The sequence below is a fragment of the Rhinoderma darwinii genome, chromosome 3, assembly GCF_050947455.1.
Source record: "Rhinoderma darwinii isolate aRhiDar2 chromosome 3, aRhiDar2.hap1, whole genome shotgun sequence".
Taxonomy (NCBI): domain Eukaryota; kingdom Metazoa; phylum Chordata; class Amphibia; order Anura; family Rhinodermatidae; genus Rhinoderma; species Rhinoderma darwinii.
In genome coordinates, this window is record NC_134689.1 from 251,675,525 (window position 1) to 251,697,552 (window position 22,028).

The following is a 22,028-nucleotide window of genomic DNA, read 5'->3' on the forward strand; positions in this document are numbered from 1 at the left end:
TTCTTGTATTCAGGACATGCCACTAAATTAAGTAATTTAGAGAATAAGACTGTTGAGGTTGAGGAAGAATAGGTTCCAAAGGACAGTAAACATAGTCTATTTTATTTTCCTTGTGTTAAATGAAAAGTCTTTCTTTGTCATCCTGTTGTGAAAAAGTTTTTTTTTTTTTTTTTTAGTTAAACAGTTAGTGTATAAGTGATTAAACATTGTTCTAATTTTTTTAATTTTTTCACGAGTCAGGAAATATTATAAATTAGATTCTAATTTATAACATTTCCCAGTGCTGGTCACTAGATGGAGCAATTCCCAAAATTGCAGCATTGGCATGTGGTAAAGCAACCACATTGCTTTATGCTGCAAAATTTGAGAATACACACTCGCTCTAGTGAGCTCACAGAATCCCCCCTCCTTTATCCTGGCTAGTGCCAGGAGAAAGGAGGGGATTGAACGGTCAAACCTGCTACACTGTGTGTCGCCATTTTTTGAGCTAACACACAGTGTAGTAGGTTTACATACAGTAGTAATCACACACTAAAACACGTACATACACAGACCTAACTTACCTGCTCCTGCCGCCGCCGCTCCCTCCGGTCCGTCCGCTCCGTCAGCTCCCTCCGCTCCAAGTGCACAAGTCCGGAAGCCGCGACCGGAAGTAGTAATCTTACTGTCCGGCCGCGGCTTCCGGTCCACAAGAAAATGGCGCCGGACGTCGCTAGGCCGAAGACCTTCAATTTGGACTGTGTGGCAGCGGCGCATGCGCCGTTCCCACACAGACGGCGTACAGCATAGTGGATGGAACGGGCCCCGTTCGCATTCACTACGGGGCTGTATGTGCTGTATTCCATGTCTGTATGTGTCGTTAATCGACACATACAGAGATGGAAAAAAAATGGCAGCCCCCATTCACAAGAAAAAGTTAAAAAAGAAAAAAAAGTAAAACACAAACAAATAATTCGCGACACTCGTCCTTTAAAGAGGCTCTGTCACCAGATTTTGCAACCCCTATCTGCTATTGCAGCAGATCGGCGCTGCAATGTAGATTACAGTAACGTTTTTATTTTAAAAAAACGAGCATTTTTGGCCAAGTTATGACCATTTTTGTAGTTATGCAAATGAGGCTTGCAAAAGTCCAAGTGGGTGTGTTTAAAAGTACAAGTCCAAGTGGGTGTGTATTATGTGCGTACATCGGGGCGTTTTTAATACTTGTACTAGCTGGGCGCTGTGAAGAGAAGTAACATCCTCTTCTCTTCAGAACGCCCAGCTTCTGACAGTGCAGACCTGTGACGTCACTCACAGGTCCTGCATCGTGACGGCCACATCGGCACCAGAGGCTACAGCTGATTCTGCAGCAGCATCAGCGTTTGCAGGTAAGATCGACTTACCTGCAAACGCTGATGCTGCTGCAGAATCAGCTGTAGCCTCTGGTGCTGATGTGGCCGTCACGATGCAGGACCTGTGAGTGACGTCACAGATCTGCACTGTCACAAGCTGGGCGTTCTGAAGAGAAGAGGATGTTACTTCTCATCAGAGCGCCCAGCTAGTGAAAGTATTAAAAACGCCCCGATGTACGCACATAATACACACCCACTTGGACTTGTACTTTTAAACACACCCACTTGGACTTTTGCAAGCCTCATTTGCATAACTACAAAAATGGTCATAACTTGGCCAAAAATGCTCGTTTTTTTAAAATAAAAACGTTACTGTAATCTACATTGCAGCGCCTATCTGCTGCAATAGCAGATAGGGGTTGCAAAATCTGGTGACAGAGCCTCTTTAAAGAGGTGTGGAACAAGCCGGACAAGAGATCAGATGTTTGAAGTAATTTCAAATCTATCTATAAACTGAAAGAAAACTTCTCAGAACCATGGATGCACCTCCAAAAGTTGACGTGGCAGTCTCGAAGCAGTCAAGAAAATTCCTACACATGATTCCTCATTACTTTAAGAGATGTTTTTCTTTAGCTCTCTGCAAGTCTTCCATTGCCTCTACTTCTGTGACTCGTGCATTAAGGATCTGGATTAGTCAGTAAAAAAAACTATATTGAAGTAGGCACTCCAAGCTAGCTCAAACCATGGATTGGAGACACGTCACCAAAAAAAAATAAAAATTTTTTTTTCACTGCCCTATAAACTGAGACATTTCTTTGGTGATCGACTTTCAAAAATTCTGACATCTGTAATTGAGGATAAGGGTCATCTGTTCCCAAGCACCTTAAAGAATCCATCTTTATTCAGGAGTAATAGAAGATATTCTCCTAAGAGATTCAGAATACCTTTTAGTTCAAATGAAAAAAGAGATTTCAGGTTTGAAAAACTAAGTGTATCTGCTATGGGTCAGAAGCCAGGAAATACTAGCACCACGAACAATTTTTGTCTCAAAGCGTTCAGATCCTTCGGTTGGAGCTAGTTTATGTGATTTTTTCCAGCCCGGTAAGAATCTTCTTCAGATCTTTAGGTCCTGAAAACCATTCAGTATGGTTACCACCTAGAATTTGCCTCTCCTCCTCCAGCAAGGTACAAAGTAAACTCAGGGAGAAATCCTCAAGTCTCTGCCTTAATGGACAAGTTTCTAAGAAAAGGTGACTTGGAATTTGTTCCACTTCACTCTCACAGGGTTTTATTACCATGTATTTTCTGTGCCAAAGCCAGAGAACAGTTGTTGTTTTATCATAGACCTCAGAGAACTCAACAAATCTCTTCAAAAAAAGTTTAGCATGGTCTTTGAGATGAGTGAAAGTGATTATTCAGATAGGAGATTTTATGGCCAAGTTGGATTTGAAGGACACATACTGTAATGGCAGCCTCCCCTTACCTGCAGACCACAGACCTCCTTCCTGTGGCCGACTGTAATGTCGCGGTAGGGAAACAGACAAGTGAGCCCTAATCTACCCGCCACTCAGTCCCTGCCTACTTGCAATGACCCGCCCTAGGTGGCGGGGTACAACTAGGCGACGGTCCCTACACTCAATAGGTGCACGACAGACAAACAGACAAGGGTACAAAGAAGCCAGGGAAATGGGGAAGTTGCCCACAGGAAAACCGTGAGCAACAAGCGAGGTGAACGAGCCGAGTCAAACCAGGAGATGAGCGAGGTACAAAAACGCAGAGCAGAAGAGTGGTCAGAAAAGCCAAGGTCAATCACAAGCAGAGGATCAGTAGTTCAAGAAGCTGCAGCAGGGCCAGGAAACCAACAGAGAAGAATCACAAGCAAAGGAGGAACAGGAAAGGCAGGTATAAATAGACAGAGGGCGGGAGCTAGCTCCATCTGGCCAGGCTGTGATAGGCTCTCCCACTCCTAAGCCTGCCATCCTGAGTGGTGGAAGATGGAGTCAGTCTCACAGACATAGAAGCAGGTGCAGACTGATTACCTATGGGCGTCGACACAGAAGTAGTGTCTGGCAGATCCTTTACAGTACCCCCCCTTTTATGAGGGGCCACCGGACCCTTTCTAGATGGACCTGGTTTATTAAGGGAAACGAAGGTGGAACCTCCTGAGCAATACCCCAGCGTGAACATCCCGGGCGGGTACCCAAGTCCTCTCCTCAGGCCCGTATCCACTCCAATGGACCAGGTACTGGAGGGAGCCTTGGACCATCCTGCTGTCCACAATCTTGGCCACCTTGAATTCTACCCCCTCAGGGGTGAGAACAGGGACCGGAGGTTTCCTCGAGGGAGCCAAGGACGGGGAGCAGTGTTTAAGGAGGGAGGCATGAAACACGTTGTGTACTCGATAAGACGGCGGCAACTCCAGTCGGAAGGAGACAGGGTTAAGGACTTCAATGACCATGTATGGCCCTATAAACCGGGGAGCAAACTTCTTGGACGGGACTTTAAGGCGCAAATTTTTTGACGATAGCCACACCAGACCCCCGACCACAAACAAGGGGTTAGCAGAACGTCTTCTACATGCCTGAGTCTTTTGTATGCTCTTGGACTCCTCTAGGTTCTTCTGAACCTGGGCCCAGACTGTGCACAGTTCCCGATGAATGACATCTACCTCGGGATTGTTGGAACTACCAGGTGAAACGGAGGAGAACCGTGGATTAAACCCAAAATTGAAGAAAAAGGGGGAGACCCCTGACGAGTTACTGACCCGGTTATTAAGGGAAAATTCGGTGAGGGGAATGAATGGGACCCAATCATATTGACAGTCAGAGATAAAACACCTTAAATATTGTTCTAGAGACTGATTAGTCCTCTCAGTTTGGCCATTAGTTTCAGGATGGAAGGCAGAGGAGAAGGACAGATCAATCTCCAACTTTTTACAGAAGGCTCTCCAAAACAATGAAACAAATTGTACCCCTCTGTCAGAAACAATATTGACAGGGACCCCATGGAGACGCAGGATGTGTTTGACAAACAAGGTAGCTAACGTCTTAGCATTGGGTAGTTTCTTGAGGGGCACAAAGGGGCACATCTTACTGAAGCGGTCTACTACAACCCACACCACCGACTTGCCTTGAGATGGAGGCAAATCGGTGATGAAATCCATGGAGATATGGGTCCAAGGTCTCTGGGGAACGGGCAAAGAACATAATAAGCCCGCTGGTCGGGACCTGGGAGTCTTGGACCTAGCACAAACTTCACAAGCGGCGACGTAGGCCTTAACGTCTTTGAGCAACCCAGGCCACCAATAGTTTCTGGCAATGAGGTGCTTGGTACCCAGGATGCCTGGATGGCCAGATAGTGCAGAGTCATGATTTTCCCTAAGTACCCTTAGCCGGAATTGCAGGGGAACAAACAGCTTGTTCTCGGGAAGGTTCCCGGGAGCTGAACCTTGATCAGCCGCAATTTCAGAGACTAAATCAGAATCAATAGAGGAAATGATTATACCTGGAGGCAAAACACAAGCAGGATCTTCCGCCGAAGGAGGGCTGGCCATGAAGCTACGCGACAGTGCATCAGCCTTAATATTTTTAGACCCAACCCTATAGGTGACCAAAAAGTTGAATCTGGTAAAAAATAACGCCCATCGAGCTTGTCTCGGGTTTAGCCTCCGGGCAGATTCTAGGAAAAACAGATTCTTGTGGTCGGTAAGGACCGTAACCTGGTGCCTAGCCCCTCCAGGAAGTGGCGCCACTCTTCAAATGCCCATTTAATGGCTAAGAGTTTGCGGTTGCCAATATCATAGTTACTCTCAGTGGGCGAAAACTTCCTGGAGAAGTAGGCACAGGGGCAGAGATGGGTGAGGGACCTGGTACCCTGGGACAAGACAGCCCCCACTCCCACCTCGGACGCGTCAACCTCCACGATAAATGGCTCCATTTGGTTGGGTTGAACCAGCACTGGGGCCGAGATAAAGCACTTCTTAAGGACCTCAAAAGCCTGGACAGCCTCAGGAGGCCAGTGGAGGAGATCAGCACCTTTGCGAGTGAGATCGGTTTGAGGCTTAGCGATGAGCGAGAAGTTAGCAATAAATCTGTAATAATTAGCGAACCCCAGGAAGCACTGTAACGCCTTCAAGGAGGCAGGTTGGACCCATTCCGCCACAGCCTGGACCTTGGCAGGGTCCATGCGGAATTCATGAGGAGTGAGGATTTGACCCAAAAACGGTATCTCCTGCACCCCAAACACACATTTTTCGGTCTTAGCAAACAGTTTGTTTTCCCGAAGGGCCTGGAGCACTTTCCTGACATGCTCAATGTGGGAGGACCAGTCCTTGGAAAACACAAGTATGTCATCAAGGTTCACTACAAGAAATACCCCCAGGTAGTCTCTTAAAACCTCATTTATGAAATTCTGGAAGACCGTGGGAGCATTACACAACCCAAAGGGCGTGACGAGGTATTCTAAATGACCTTCGGGCGTGTTAAACGCAGTCTTCCACTCATCCCCCTCTTTGATGCGGATAAGGTTATACGCCCCCCGTAGATCAAACTTAGAAAAACTATTGGGCCCCCTGAACCTGATTAAAGAGATCAGGAATCAAAGGAAGGGGATACTGGTTCCTTACAGTGACCTTATTCAAGTTACGGTAGTCAATGCATGGCCTAAGACCACCATCCTTCTTCCCTACGAAGAAGAAGCCAGCACCTACCGGAGAAGTAGAGGGGCGAATGTAACCCTTGGCCAGGCATTCCTGGATATACTCTCTCATGGCTTCACGTCGGGACAAGAGAGATTAAATATCCTACCCTTCGGGAGCTTAGCTCCTGGTACCAAATCAATTGCGCAATCATATTCTCTATGAGGTGGTAACACTTCGGAGGCCTCTTTAGAGAAAACATCAGCAAAGTCCTGAACAAACTCAGGTAGAGTGTTCACCTCCTCAGGGAGAGAAATAGAATTAACAAGAAAACATGAGGTCATGCATTCATTACCCCGTTTGGTAAGATCCCCAGTATTCCAGTCAAAAGTGGGATTATGCAACTGCAACCAGGGAAGGCCTAAAACCAAATCCCTGCATCACCAGTAAAGAGCACTGCTCCAAATGCATGGAGCCCACAAGGAGTTCAAAAACAGGGGTATGCTGTGTAAAATAATCATTAGCAAGAGGAGTGGAGTCGATACCCACTACCGGGACAGGTTTAGGAAAATCAATCAATGGCATAGCTAGAGACATAGCAAATTCCACAGACATAATATTAGCAGAAGACCCTGAATCCATGAAGGCACTGCCGGTAGCAGACCTACCACCAAAAGAGACCTGAAAGGGAAGCAAGATTTTATTATGTTTCATATTTACGGGAAATACCTGTGCGCCCAAGTGACCTCCCCGATGGTCACTTAGGCACGGAAGTTCTTCCGGCTGCTTATTCTTACGCCTAGGACAGTTGTTCACTTGATGCTTGTCATCCCCACAGTAGAAGCAGAGACCATTCTTCCTGCGGAACTCTCTACGTTGTTGGGGGGACACGGAGGCCCCGAGTTGCATAGGTACCTCCGAGTCTTCCGTGGAAGAACGAAGCAACGGAACCTCGGGAGGCATCATGGGGGAGTCAGAGGAGAAAACACAAACACGTTCAAGTCGTCGTTCCCTGAGACGTCGGTCAAGCCGTACCGCTAAAGCCATAACCTGATCTAGGGAGTCAGAAGAGGGATAGCTAACTAGCAGGTCTTTCAGGGCGTTCGACAGACCCAATCTAAACTGGCACCTTAAGGCAGGGTCATTCCACCGAGAAGCTACACACCACTTCCTAAAGTCAGAACAATACTCCTCAACAGGTCTCTTACCCTGACGTAAGGTCACCAGCTGACTCTCGGCAAAGGCAGTCTTGTCAGTCTCGTCATAAATGAGCCCGAGAGAAGAAAAGAAAAGATCAACGGAGTAAAGTTCAGGGGCGTCAGGAGCTAAGGAGAAGGCCCATTCTTGGGGCCCGTCCTGGAACGGGACATAATTATACCACCCTCTGGCTCTCAGAACCAGAGGAGTGGGGTTTTAAGCGAAAATAGAGCCTGCAACTCTCCCGAAAGGAGAAAAAAGTCTTCCGGTCCCCTGAGAACCGGTCAGGCAACTTGAGGTGGGGTTCAAGAGGTGAGGTGAGGGGCACTACCAGGGCAGCATCAGGCTGGTTGTCCCTCTGAGCCAGGGCCTGGACCTGTAGGGAGAGGCCCTGCATTTGCTGAGCCAGGGTCTCAAGCGGGTCCATAGTAGTGTCAGGGACCAGGGTAGACTAGGTATATGGGCTTGTGATTATGTAATGTCGGGGTAGGGAAACAGACAAGTGAGCCCTAATCTACCCGCCACTCAGTCCCTGCCTACTTGCAACGACCCGCCCTAGGCGACGGGGTACAACTGGGTGACGGTCCCTACACTCAATAGGTGCACGAAAGACAAACAGACAAGGGTACAAAGAAGCCAGGGAAATGGGGAAGTTGCCCACGGGAAAACCATGAGCAACAAGCGAGGTTAACGAGCCGAGTCAAACCAGGAGATGAGCGAGGTACAAAAACACAGAGCAGAAGAGTGGTCAGAAAAGCCAAGGTCAATCACAAGCAGAGGATCATTAGTTCAAGAAGCTGCAGCAGGGCAATTAAACCAACAGAGAAGAATCACAAGCAAAGGAGGAACAGGAAAGGCAGGTATAAATAGACAGAGGGCGGGAGCTAGCTCCGTCTGGCCAGGCTGTGATAGGCTCTCCCACTCCTAAGCCTGCCATCCTGGGTGGTGGAAGATGGAGTCAGTCTCACAGACATAGAAGCAGGTGCAGACTGATTACCTATGGGCGTCGACACAGAAGTAGTGTCTGGCAGATCCTTTACACCGACGTCTTCTTCCCCAGAGACGTCAGCGCATCCGGTCGCTCTGACCTGCAAAGTCTGCGCTATTTCCCGGCATTAAAGGGCCAGCGCGTGCATATGTAATTAATTAATTATTTCCCAGACCACCCAGGACTATAAAAAGGACCCTGCCCTTCCACTCCTTGCCTGAGTGTTGTTGTAGTTTTCCCATGTTCGTATTGCAAATGGTCCATTAGTGTTTAGCGCTTCGTCCGTTGCGGGAGCTGGGCAAGATAAGTACAATCTTTTGTTTTTTGAGGGGGCTGTGTGGTAAAATACAGGGGGGGAATTGCTGTGTGGCAGTATATACAAGGGGAGAGGGGGACTGTGTAACACTATATACTAGGGGGATTGCTGTGTAGCACCAAATACAAGGGATGGGGGGATTGCTGTATGGCAATATATACAAGGGGAGGGGGGATTGCTGTGTGACAGTATATACAAGGGGAGGGGGGATTGCTGTGCGGCAGTATATATAAAGGGAAGGGGAAATTTCTGTGTGGCAGTATATACAAGGAGAGGGGGGGGATTGCCGTGTGACAGTATATACAAGAGGAGGGGGGATAGCTGTGTGGCAGTATATACAAGGAGAGGGGTGATTGCGGTGTAGCAGTATATACAAGGGGAGGGGAGATTGCATTGTGGCAGTATATACAAAGGTAGGTTGATTGCTGTGTGGCAGTATATACAAGGGGAGGTGGGATTGCTGTGTGGCAGTATATACAAGGGGAGGGGGGATTGCTGTGTGGCAGTATATACAAGGGGAGGGGATTGCTGTGTGGCAGTATATACAAAGGGAGGGGGATTGCTGTGTGGCAGTATATACAAGGGTGATCGGGATTGCTGTGTGGCAGTATATACAAGGGGAGGGGGGATTGCTGTGTGGCAGTATATACAAGGGGAGGGGGATTGCTGTGTGGCAGTATATACAAGGGAGCTGTATGGCATTATCTACAGGGGGGCTGCGTGCGGCAGTATCTACAGGGAGGGGGTGTGACACTATCTACAGGTGGTTTGTGGCGCTATCTACAGGGGTCTGTGTGGCGCTATCTACAGGGACAGTGGTGTAAGAGAGGGATTCTTTCATCCTATAATTGGTGTTTATAACTGTCTATTTTACTGGTGGACTTCTAATATTATAGTATGTAAAAAAGTAATTAAAACTAATTTAAAATAAGTTTTCTTATTCTCTTACTTAGTACGTGATATTAGTGTTTACTGGGGGTATTAGTTGTGGTCATCAGATTGCCCACCATTGATGGAGACTTGCCCTGCTCACTAACTGCCCCGCTCAGGAGCTGCTAAGACTTAGGGGGAACATTGGCTATTATCCCGCGATCTTCCTTCTACCCTGGATGCTCTCATCCTGTTGGCTATCTGGATTGACATGAGAATCCAGGAACATGCTCAGGAGGTTCGGCGGGAGAGACGTTTCCACAGACTGGCACCCTCCTGTTGTCCTACCTGAGGAACCTATGCAGGTAAACAGAATCAAACTGTCCGAGCAGGAGAAACAGCGCAGGCGCTCTTCAGGTCTGTGTCTGTATTGTGGCCTTAAAGGCCATTTCATGCGCCAATGTCCACAAAAACCGGGAAACTCCAGTATTTAGAGTTGGTTGGAGAGGCAACCCTTGGTGAGACGACGCCAAGCCTCAAAGTCCTTCCCCAATTATACATTCCTGTGACCATCATCTCTGGTGAGACGTCACACTCCTACTCAGCTTATCTGGACTCTGGAGCAGCTACAAACTTTATTCAGCAGGATCTAGTGGATCGCCTACATCTAGTCACAGTTCATTTGGAGAGATCTATGGCGGTTGCCTCTGTGAATGGACTACCTTGCTTGATCCTGTCGTATTCTACACTAAACCACTGACACTGCAAATCGGAGCTCTTCACTCGGAACAGATTACATTCCTTGTTCTACCTAAAGCCATCAACCCAGTCCTGCTGGGCCTGCCTTGGCTTCACCTACATGCTCCGGTTCTCAACTGAATTCTGGAGAGGTCCTCCAATGGGGGCCAAAATGCCTTGCCTGCTGCCTGCTGCCTGCCACAGGTTTGCCCTGTTTTGCCTCCACTGCTACAGTCACTCTCTGATCTACCGTTACATTATGCCAATTCTTTCTGGAGGTGGACGCCTCTTCCGTAGGTATGGAACTCTAAAGACAAGATGGTGGCTTGTGGCTTCTTCTTAGAATTATTCTCCCCAGCAGAACGCAATTATTCCATTGGGGATCGGAAATTGCTTGCCGTCAAGTTGGCCTTAGAGGAGTGGAGGGTGCTATCCATCTTATTATCATCTATACAGACCACAAGAACCTCACATACCTTCAGTCGGCTCAACGGTTAAGTCCACGCTAAGCCAGATGGTCTTTGTTTTTAAATTTTTTCTTCACTCCCGTCCTGCAGACAGGAATGTGAAGGCTGACACCCTGTCTCGCTCCTTCGAAACCAATGACTCTGAGGAGACTCCTCAATACATTTATAGATTCTTCTAGGAATATTGCTGCTAACCCTCTGCAAATTAGAGACATTCCTCCTGGAAAGTCTTTTGTCCTTCTTGCTGACAGGACGAGAATTCTCAGCTGGGGGCACAACTCTAAAAATAGATGGGCAGTCTGAACTTGTATAGACTTTTGCATAAACTGTGACTTGGCCAGCTGCCTCTCCGCTACGGCGGATCGTGACACATACCTTCATGGGCCAATTCACAAGGATCACAGGAAATTTCTCAGGGTGGGGCATTTGGGGAACATTTAACTTCAGCATCTGCAGTTCACAGCTTTACTTTTCAGCCTGTCTTCAGCCCCAAGAGTCTTTACTAAGATTTCTGTAGTCCTGGCCATTTTCCTGCGCATTAAGGAGATGCATTTAATTTATTATCAAGGCGACTCTTTTGTCAAGGCCGCCTCTGAAATGATCCTACTAGATCATATCCAAAGAACTATCAGGTGCCTGATACACCATGGTTTTCTGATAAATCTCCAGAAATCTCAGGTAACACCTGTAACAGCAGTCACTTCAGACTGCTCCTTTCTTCTCAGAGTTTGGGATAAGAATCTATTCTAGACCGTCAGGTTCTCATTCCTGTCCAGGGCAGATAAGCCCTGAAATGGTGGCTCTTGAAAGAAAATCTCTCCCTAGGGAAAATAGTTGCTCCTCAAATGCAGTTTGTCTTGACAACAGATGCCTCAGCTTTTAGATGGGGGACACTACTTCAGGGGCATTGGTCTCAAGGAGTCTGGTCACTGGAAGAAAATGGGTTATGCTTGAACATTTGAGAATTGAGAGCAGTCAGATTGGCCTTACTTTATTTCCAAGAGCTACTACTGAGGTTTAATGTGAAAGTTCAGTCGGACAACTTAGTGTCGGTTTTTTTACCTCAACAAACAGGGATTCACTAGGAACTCTCTGATGGAACAGGGGTGTGCCCGCATAATACAATAGTCCAAGATTCATCTAGCCAAGATATCCGCAGTCCATATAAGAGGAGTGAACAATGTCTCAGCAGGTCGTTTTCTGGGCAGACAGTCCCTGTTACCAGGAGAATGGGACCTGAACCCATCTTTCGTCCCCCTAATGATCATTGTTCCTTGTGAATGGAGCAAAAGAGCGCCAATCGACAAGCTGTATTGTCGATCAGCGCTCATTAAAAGTGGTTAAACACAGAAGATATCTGCCCTTGTAAAACCACCTTAAAGGGAATGTGTTGCCAGCAAAACATGTTTTTTTTTTTTAGTTAAACAGTTAGTGTGTAGGTGATTAAACATTGTTCTAATTTTTTTTATTTTTTTCACGAGTCAGGAAATATTGTAAATTGGATTCAATTTATAATATTTCCCAGCACTGGTCACTAGATGGAGCAATTCCCAAAATTGCAGCATTGCATGTGGTAAAGCAACCACATTGCTTTATGCTGCAAAATTGGGAAAAAATCCCTCGCTCTAGTGAGCTCTCAGAATCCCCCCTCCTTTATCCTGGCTAGTGCCGGGAGAAACGAGGGGTTTGAACGGTCTAACCTCCTACATTGTGTGTCGCCATTTCTTAAGCTAACACACAGTGTAGAAGGTTTACATACACTAGTAAAACACACTGAAACACGAACATACATAGAAATCACTTACCTGCTCCAGTCGCCGCCGCTCCCTCCGGTCCGTCCGCTCCGTCTGCTGCCGCTGCTCCATGTGCACAAGTCCGGAAGCCGCGACCGGAAGTAGTAATCTTACTGCCTGGCCGCGACTTCCGGTCCACAGGAAAATGGCGCCGGACGGCGCGCATTTCAAATCGGACTGTGTGGGAGCGGCGCATGCGCCGTTCCCACACACACAGCGTACACCATAGTGGATGGAACGGGCCCCGTTCGCAGTCCCTATGGGACTGGAGCTGCCGTATTCCATGTCTGTATGTGTCGTTAATCGACACATACAGAAATGGAAAAAAAAATGGCAGCCCCCATAGGGAAGAAAAAAGTGTAAAAATAGAAAAAAAAAACACACAAACACACAAATAAATATAAACGTTTTTAATAAAACCCTAACATAAAACTGATATAAAAAAAATTTTTTTGGTGACACTGTTCCTTTAAGGCAATAAGTTTACCCCCACACACTTCTTTAGCTCCCTAAGTCCCTGGGTGCTACCAAGGACAATGAGGGAGACTAAAATGTTATTTTCCTCAAGTCCGAGGCAGCACCAGTCTTAAACGGGAGAATTTATTTTGCTTGGTTATTTCACACTGGTGTGTGTAGTTTGTACAGCTTGGTGGTGGGAGTGTATGAACCAATTGTTTGCTGATTTTGTATGTTCTGCTCTAAGGCAGGTGTAGATTAGAATACCCTGGTTGCTGACTCGTGAGTGTGAAGCTCTCACCTTGACGCATTTCCTCTAACTAAGTCATGTTATATATTAAAATAAACAATAGACCAAAGCTGACAGAAATATAAATTCTATTTTAGGGTTTCTTTATTTTAAAAAAGAATAATCCAATTTCAATTTAAAAAAAAATTGTAAATATTCTTTACAGACTAAAAACGTTATAATCCTAAAAAATAATGGTTGTAAAAATAATTTAAAAAAACAAAAATATATGTTGCACAAAAAAGCGAAAATCATTTTAATAGTATATATATAAAAAAAAATAATTATAACCTTTTAATCTGCATGAGTAGAAAACCGCTCAAAACTGTCTGGTCATTAGGTAGAGAAATATGGGCAGTATTAAGGAGTTGAGATTTTCAAAAATTTATAGAGTTGTAAATAAGTAGTAAATATAAATATCATACAGAGTTCTAATTTGCTATATCCTATTTAACCCCTTAAGGACACCCTGTTTTCGCCTAATGGACCAGGCCATTTTTTTCAAATCTGATGTGTCACTTTATGTGGTAATATCTTTGGAATGCTTTTATTTTTTCAAGCGATTCTAAAACTGTTTTCTAGTGACACGTACTTTAAGTTAGTGGTAACATTTGGTCAATTCGATCAGTTTTTATTTGTGAAAAACACCAAAATTTAGAGAAAATTTGCAAAAAATTAGCATTTTTATAAATTTAAATGTATCTGTAATGCCGGGGTAGGGAGACAGACAGGTGAGCCCTAATCTACCCACCACACAGTCCCTGCCTACTTGCACGGCCCATCCTAGGCGACGGCGTACAATTGGGCGACGGTCCCTACGCTCAATATGTGCACGACAGACAAACAGACAAGGGTACACAGAAGCTAAGGGAAATGGGGCAGTTACCCACGGCAACACTGTGAGCAAAAGGAGTAGTGAACGAGCCGAGTCAAACCAGGAGTGTACGAGGTACCAAACGCAGAGCAGGAGCATAGTCAGTAAAGCTAGGGTCAAAATGAAGCAAGGTCAATAGTAATAGCAGGAGCAGCAGAGCCAGGAAACAGGAAAGAATCACAGGCAAAGGACAGCAGGAAATTAAGGTATAAATAGACCGAGGGCGGGAGCTAGAACCGCCTGGCCAGGCTGTGATAGGTTCTCCCACTCCTCAGCTTATCAGCCTGAGTGGTAGCAGATCGAGTCACTCTATCAGACCTAGGAGCAGGTGCAGACTGATTAACCACGGGCGTCGACAAAGAAGCTGTGTCTGGCAGATCCTTTACAGTATCTGCTTGTAAGACAGATAGTAATACCACACAAAATAGTTATTAGTTAACATTTCCCATATGTCTACTTTATGTTAGCATTGTTTTTTTGAATGTCCTTTTATTTTTCAAGGACGTTACAAGGCTTAGAACTTTAGCAGCAATTTCTCACATTTTCAAGAAAATGTCAAAATTACTCTTTTTAGGGACCAATTCAGTTCTAAAGTGGCTTTGATGGCCCTATATATTAGAAACCCCTATAAATCACCCCACTTTAAAAACTGCACCCCTCAAGGTATTCAAAACAGCATTTAGAACATTTTAAACCCTTTAGGTGTTTCACAGCAATTAAAGCAAATTGGAGGTGAAATTTACAAATTTCATTTTTTTTGCAGAAAATCTAGTTTAATCCATTTCTCTGGTAAAATCCAAGGTTTTATCAGAGAAACGCAGCTCAATATTTATTGCCAAGATTCTGCCATTTTTAGATATATCTTGTATAATGTGGCCCTAGTGTGCTACTGGACTGAAACACAGGCCTCAGAAGCAATGGAGTACCTAGTGGATTTTGGGGCCTCCTTTTTATTAGAATATATTTTAGGCACCATGTCTGGTTTGAAGAGGTCTCGTGATGCCGAAACAGTGGAAACACCCCCAAAAATACACCATTTGGCAAACTACACCCCTCAAGGAATTTATCAAGGGGAATAGTGAGCATTTTGACCCCTCAGGTTTTTCCAATAAAAAGTTTTTCAATTTTTACAAGGCATAAAGGAGAAAAAAAAACAACATTTGAAAAGCAATCTCTCCCGAGTACGGCAATACCCCACATGTGGTCATAAACTGCTGTTTGGACACACGGCAGGGCTCAGAACGGCAGCAGCGTTATTTGGCATGTAGATATTGCTGGTTTGTATTTGGACGCCATGTCGCATTTGCAAAATCTCTGAGGTGCCAGAGTACAGAGGAAGCCTCCAGGATGTAACCCCATTTTAGAAACTACACCCCTCAAGGCATTTATCATCTGCCTGGTCATATGACAGGGCTCAGTAGTGAAGAGCACCATGAGCATTTGAGGCCTATTTTATTGATTGTCAATTTTCACAGCATTGGCCCACATTTGCAGGGCTCTGAGTTCAAATAGTAAAACAAACCCCCAACTGGTGACCCCTATTTTGCAAACTACACCCGCGGCTGATGGCGCATCCTCAGCTTCTTAGCCTAAGCAATCTTCTTTTTGCAACCAGAAGAATTTTAGGCAACGCCTCTGAGCAGGGCCTAACAGGCTTCCATACTTGTCAAACAGGAGACCATTGTTAGGCAATCGCGGGGGGGCCGATTCGCTAGTAACCCCAAAAATGCAGTGCTTGCTTTTTAGCGCTGGCATATAAGGGGTTAATCAGCTAGATCGGAGGCTATCTCCAGTCCAGGCCTTGCAGCAGGGTGTCAGCTGTAATATACAGCTGACACTTGCTGGCGAAGGTGCGGGCTCAGCTTCTGAGCCCACATCTTATACACAACGTACAGTTACGTCGTGTTGTGTTAAGTCCTTTACGACAGCGACGTAATAGTACGTAGGCTGTCGTTAAGGGGTTAAACCCACTAGAAGGCATGCACATGTCCAGCAAAGATTAAGATCTCACCTCCCGCAGGGGTTCACTCAACTCGCCAAGAATACTTTCTTCATCAAACATTTTTCCTTGGTAGCGATGTTCGTAGTAGTCGTGGATCCGCTGACGCATATCAGCTGGGAGCTTGTGAAATGACATGTATTGTTCCACTTGTTTGTACTGAAAATAAAGGGAAAATAAATATATTTAAGATAGATTTTCTGTTCACAGATTTCATAATTTATCACTAATATTTAAAAATATGCAAAGACACAGCATGTCAACTTCATTCCAATTAGTGGCTCATATTTATTCTAGGTAGTCGCTGATGAAAATAAGAGATAACATGAGGTTTTGAATTGAGTTTAGAAGAAGCCTTGATATTTTAAGATGTCATTGGCATTATCCATTCAATGCCCTTTAAAGATATTGGTGGAGATTTATCAAAATATGTGTAAGGCATACTTCACACACAGATTTTTTTTCAAAAAATGTAACCTTCATCAAAAAGCGTTTCTATAAACACCGGCGTATTTAAAATGTAACGTGTTTTCTATGGTTGTTTTTCATTTATTGTCACTTTGTACATGCTTTTTTTTATGGCGTTTTTGAAGTTCCTTTAGAGAAAACTGTAATAAACGCCATACCCAGAGGATTCTGCATTTGGAAAAAACGTCACGGACCACAAAATTGCCTCAAAAACGCCACAAACCAAAATGCAGTTGTATGTACTGCTTCTTATATTTAACTATAGACTTTAAATGTGACATCTGGCCACACTAAAAACACATAAAAACGGGCCGTAAAAATGCAGCAAAACGCTGCGTCTGAATCCAGCCTAAAGCAAAACTGTCTGGAGAAGTTGCCCTGAGTCCACCTCTCATTTTTCAGAGGTACTTTAAAAAATTAGAGCAGTGACCTGATTGTTTGCCATGGCTGGGCAATTACTTCGCTTGTGCATTGGACCAGTTTTGATAAATCTCTCTCATTATTTTGTAAAGCTCCCATACTAAATAATTAATTTTCAAACAAGCAAGAAACATCCATGTTTTGGCAGAAACTACACACCTCTGACACCGTGATCTAGGTAGTGTTGTAAATATTGTCTTCTTATGCCAGTGAATGCCAGACACCTAGGAAATGATTTGTCAGGCTGGGTTCACACTGAGTTTTTTGCAGGCGAAAACTCTGCCTCAAAATTCAGTTTGGAAGTTTGAAGCAGATTTTCCTCTGCCTGCACGCCGATTTTCGCAGTGTTTTTCGCCCGCGGCCATTGAGCGCGGCGGGCATAAAACGCCGCAAAATACGCTTTCTCTGCCTCCCATTGATGTCAATGGGAGGTCAGAGATGTAACCGCGTGAAGATAGGACATGTCCCTTCTTTCTCCCGCAAGCCGGTTTTAACGCTCGTGGGAGAAAACCGCCTCCGCCTCCCATTGAAATCAATGGGAGGCATTTTCGGCTGGTTTTTGGCAAGTTTTGCGGTGTGGTTTCCGCGTCAAAAAACTCTGTATGAACCCAGCCTTAGGCTATGTTCACACGGGGTATTTTGCCGAGTTTTTTTACGCGGAAACCGCGTCGCAAAACTCGGCAGAAACGGCCCGAGAACGCCTCCCATTGATTTCAATGGGAGGCGTCGGCGTCTTTTTCCCGCGAGCAGTAAAACTGCCTCGCGGGAAAAAGAAGCGACATGCCCTATCTTCGGGCGCTTCCGCCTCCGACCTCCCATTGACTTCAATGGGAGGCAGGAGAAAGCGTATTTCTCACTGTTTTATGCCCGCGGCGCTCAATGGCCGCGGGCGAAAAACGGCGCGATAATTGCCGCGAAAATCGGCGTGCAGGGAGAGGAATATTTGCCTCAAAGTTCCAAACGGAATTTTGAGGCAGATATTCCTCCCCCAAAATACTCCGTGTGAACATAGCCTTATAGTGACAGCCAAGTGTTTGAGCATGGTGTCTAACATTTTACAGTATACTGGAGCTTATGGATCTCCAAAAAAGTATGACTTCATTACACAAATGCATTATAATGTAAAAATCAGAATAGCCTTACTTATGCAGTGCACTACCACACATAGTCAAATCACTTGGAAATCTAAGATACTTAGGGTAAGTTCACACGGCAGCGTCCGTTACGGCTGAATTTACGGTGCTGTTTTCAGTTCCGGAGAAAATAGCACCGTAATTTCAGCCGTAATGGCATGTGCAGGCGCTTTTCTCTGCGTCCATTACGGACGTAATTGGAGCTGTTTTTCCATGGAGTCCATGGAAAACGGCTCCATTTACGTCTGAAGAAGTGACAGTCACTTCTTTGACGCGGGCGTCTTTTTTACGCGCTGCCTTTTGACAGCGGCGCGTAAAAAAAAGGACCGTCAGAACAGAACATCGTAAGACCCATTCAAATGAATGGGCAGATGTTTGCCGACGCTTCTGAGCCGCATTTTCGGACGTAATTCGGGGCTAAAACGCCCGAATTACGTCCGTAAATAGTGTGTGTGAATCCAGCCTTAGGGGGAGTTCACACAGAGTTTTTTGATGCGGAAACCGCGCCGCAAAACGCGCCAAAAAACTGCCGAAAATGGCTCCAATTGATTTCAATGGGAGGCGTTTTTTTTCCCGCGAGCGGAGAAACCGTCTCGCGGGAAAAAGAAGGGACATGCTCTATCTTCGGGCGTTTATGCCTCTGACCTCCCATTGACATCAATGGGAGGCAGAGAATGCGTATTTCGCTCAATGGCCGCGGGCAAAAAACACCACGAAAATTGGTGTGCAGGCAGAGGAAAATCTGCCTCAAAATTTCAAACGGAATTTTGAGGCAGATTTTCCTCCTGCAGAAAACTCTGTGTGAACCCAGCCTAGGGGTATGTTCACAAGATGTGTTTTCAGACGTAATTCGGGCCGTTTACGCCTCGAATTACGCCTGAAAAAACGGCTCCAAACATCTGCCCACTGTTTGCAATGGGATTTACGGTGTTCTGTTCCCACGAGGTGTCATTTTACGTGTCGTTGTCAAAATATGGCGTGTAAAAAGACGGCGTGTAAGGGCATGACCACACATGGCGGAATTCCTCCGCAACTGTCCGCATCAATGCCGCACCTAATCCGGGTTGCGGATTACGGCTGCGGATCTGCACAAAATGTGCAGAAAATTGATGCGGACTGGCCGCTGCGGACTGCAGGAAAAGTGCTTCCCTTCTCCCTATCAGTGCAGGATAGAGAGAAGGGACAGCACTTTCCCTAGTGAAAGTAAAAGAAATTCATACTTACCGCCCGTTGTCTTGATGACGCGTCCCTCCTTCGGCATCCAGCCCGACCTCCCTGGATGACGCGGCAGTCCATGTGACCGCTGCAGCCTGTGCTTGGCCTGTGATTGGCTGCAGCCGTCACTTCCACTGAAACGTCATCCTGGGAGGCCGGACTGGAGACAGAAACAGGGAGTTCTCGGTAAGTATGAACTTATATGTTTTTTTACAGATACATGTATATTGGGATCGGTAGTCACTGTCCCGGGTGCAGAAACAGTTACTGCCGATCGCTTAACTCTTTCAGCACCCTGGACAGTGACTATTTACTGACGTCTCCTAGCAACGCTCCCGTCATTACGGGAGCCCCATTGACTTCCTCAGTCTGGCTGTAGACCTAGAAATACATAGGTCCAGCCAGAATGAAGAAATGTCATGTTAAAAAACCAATACGCTCCGCACCACACATAACATGTGCATGACAGCTGCGGACTTCATTGCGGAACTTAGAATCTCCATTGAAGTCAATGGAGAAATTCCGCCATGAGTCCGCAACCAGTCCGCCACTGCTCCGCAACAGACAGAGCATGCTGCGGACACCACATTCCGCTCCGCAGCCTATGCTCCGCAGCGGAATTGTACGCATCGTGTAAACGAACACTGCGAAATTAAAGTGAAAGTCAATGGAGAAACGGCTCCGCTGCGGATTAACGCTGCGGAGTGTCCGCAGCGGAATTTAAGTGAAAATCCGCCATGTGTGAACCCGCCCTAAAAAGAAATGCATGGTCAAAATTCGCCGTGAAAAACGCGAGTTGCTACAAAAACTTCTGAAAATCGGGAGCTGTTTTCGCTTGAAAACAGCTCCGTATTGTCAGACGTATTTTGCTAAGCCGTGTGAACATACCCTTAGTAGAATATGATAGAACCACAAATCAAAAACTATGCACAAATATTGGCACAGTCACAGAAGAAGGAAGAATTCACATTTTTTATAAATGTCATTCAGTATGTCTAATTGTCCTTTAAAAATCTATGCTTCCTTAGTAAGGCTACATGCACACGACCGTTTGTTTTTAAGAGATAGCACGCTGACCCAGTAATTTCTATGGCCCTATGTACACTACCATGTTTTTTACGGATCTGTGTGGGCGCCGTGGGACTGGGCCGCAAAGCTTAGAGCAGGTCCTATTCCTGTCCTTATCTCACGCATTCACGTCTTTGGCAACGCAAAAACTATGGACAGAACACGGATGCCACCTGTATGCCGTCCGTGTTTTGCGGATGCTTTGTTTACAGGGCCGCAAATTACAAACGGTTGTGTATATATTGGTATAACTACTACACTCCTGAACATTGATATTGCAACAACGAGAATGAAAAGTTTTGGAATCGTTGGAAATCACAGGATGATATGCAAATGATAAAAAATGGAAACAAAATATCACAAACATCTTGATTTATTCAGTATCAAGTTTGACCTCCATGCGCAGATATACACAGACTTAGGCCCCATGCACATGAACGTAAAAACGTCCGTAATCACGGGCCGTAATTACAGCCCGTAATTACAGGCCCTTAGACTTCTATAGGCCATCGGTACCTTCCCGTTTGCTTATGGGAAAGTGCCCGGGCCGTTGAAAAATATGGAACATGTCCTATTTCAGGCCGTAATTACTGCACGGGCAGGCCCATAGAAGGGAGCGTTGCTAGGCGATGTCAGGGGATAGTCACTGTCCAGGGTGCTGAAAGAGTTAACTGATCGGCAGTAACGCTTTCAGCACCCGGGACAGTGACTACCGCTGGAGTTAATAGTATTAAAAGCTAACTTACCCAGAACTCCCTGCTTCTTCTTCCAGTCCGGCCTCCCGGGATGACGTTTCATCCCATGTGACCGCTGCAGCCAATCACAGGCCAATCACAGGCTGCAGCGGTCACATGGACTGCCGCGTCATCCAGGGAGGTCGGACTGGATGTCAAAAGAGGGACGCGTCACCAAGACAACGACCGGGGTACGTATGAACTTCTTTTACTTTCAATCACTGTGGAAACTCTGCCAGAAAGGGCTGCCCCTTCTCTCTATCCATCACTTATAGAGAGTAGGGGCTGCCGATTAGTGCAGAGAAAACGGATCCGTAAATACGGGTGGAATACTGGTGACAACGGACCCGTATTTCCACCAGTATTTACGGGAGGAAAAAAATAAGTTTGTGTGCATGAGGCCTTACACGCCTTGGCATGCTATCAATGAGGTTATTAATGATTGTCTGAGGAATGTTATGCCACGCTGAATTAACTTGGGCACGCAAATCATCAAGATTGGCTGCTGGCATTTCCCTTTGCAATTGCCGACCAATGACGTCTCAGATGTTCTCGATGATAGAGTAGTCCAGAGACGCTGCAGGCCATGGTAGCACATTTAGGCCATGCAGGCTGCTCACAGTAGCACGAGAAACTTGCGGCCTGACGTTGTCCTGCTGAAAAACGGCTTATGGGACACTTTGGAGAAATGGCCGTACTACTGGTTCCACAACCAACTCAATGTAATGCCGAGCTGTTAGTGTACCTAAAATGAAGACTAGAAGGGTCCGGCTACCATACATTATGCCACCCCATACCATTATCCCGGTAATAGGACCGGTGTGACGTTCACTTGTGAAGGTCTCTTCATGACGTTGCCCAAGTGGTCTCCAGAGTAATCTCTGGCTTTCGTTGCGTCCGAGACAAAAGTGGGACTCATCACTGACGAGGATAGACCTCCATTCCAGCCTCCATTGCCATCTTGCTGTGCACCATGATAGCCTTTGAAAGCAGTGGTGTGTGTGGTCTATGGAAAACCTGTAGCTGGACGTCTGGC

At 46.0% G+C, this 22,028-nt stretch overlaps 1 protein-coding gene across 1 annotated transcript in view; it reads right to left on the reverse strand.

Moving 5' to 3' along the window:
• The window catches only part of HCN4 (hyperpolarization activated cyclic nucleotide gated potassium channel 4), a 200,975-nt gene that overhangs the window by 31,685 nt on the left and 147,262 nt on the right, over positions 1-22,028 (reverse strand). Inside the window, exon 5 of the mRNA XM_075857742.1 lies at positions 15,967-16,113. Within this exon, the coding sequence (XP_075713857.1) occupies positions 15,967-16,113 (147 nt within the window). The remainder of the gene's footprint in view (positions 1-15,966; positions 16,114-22,028) is intronic.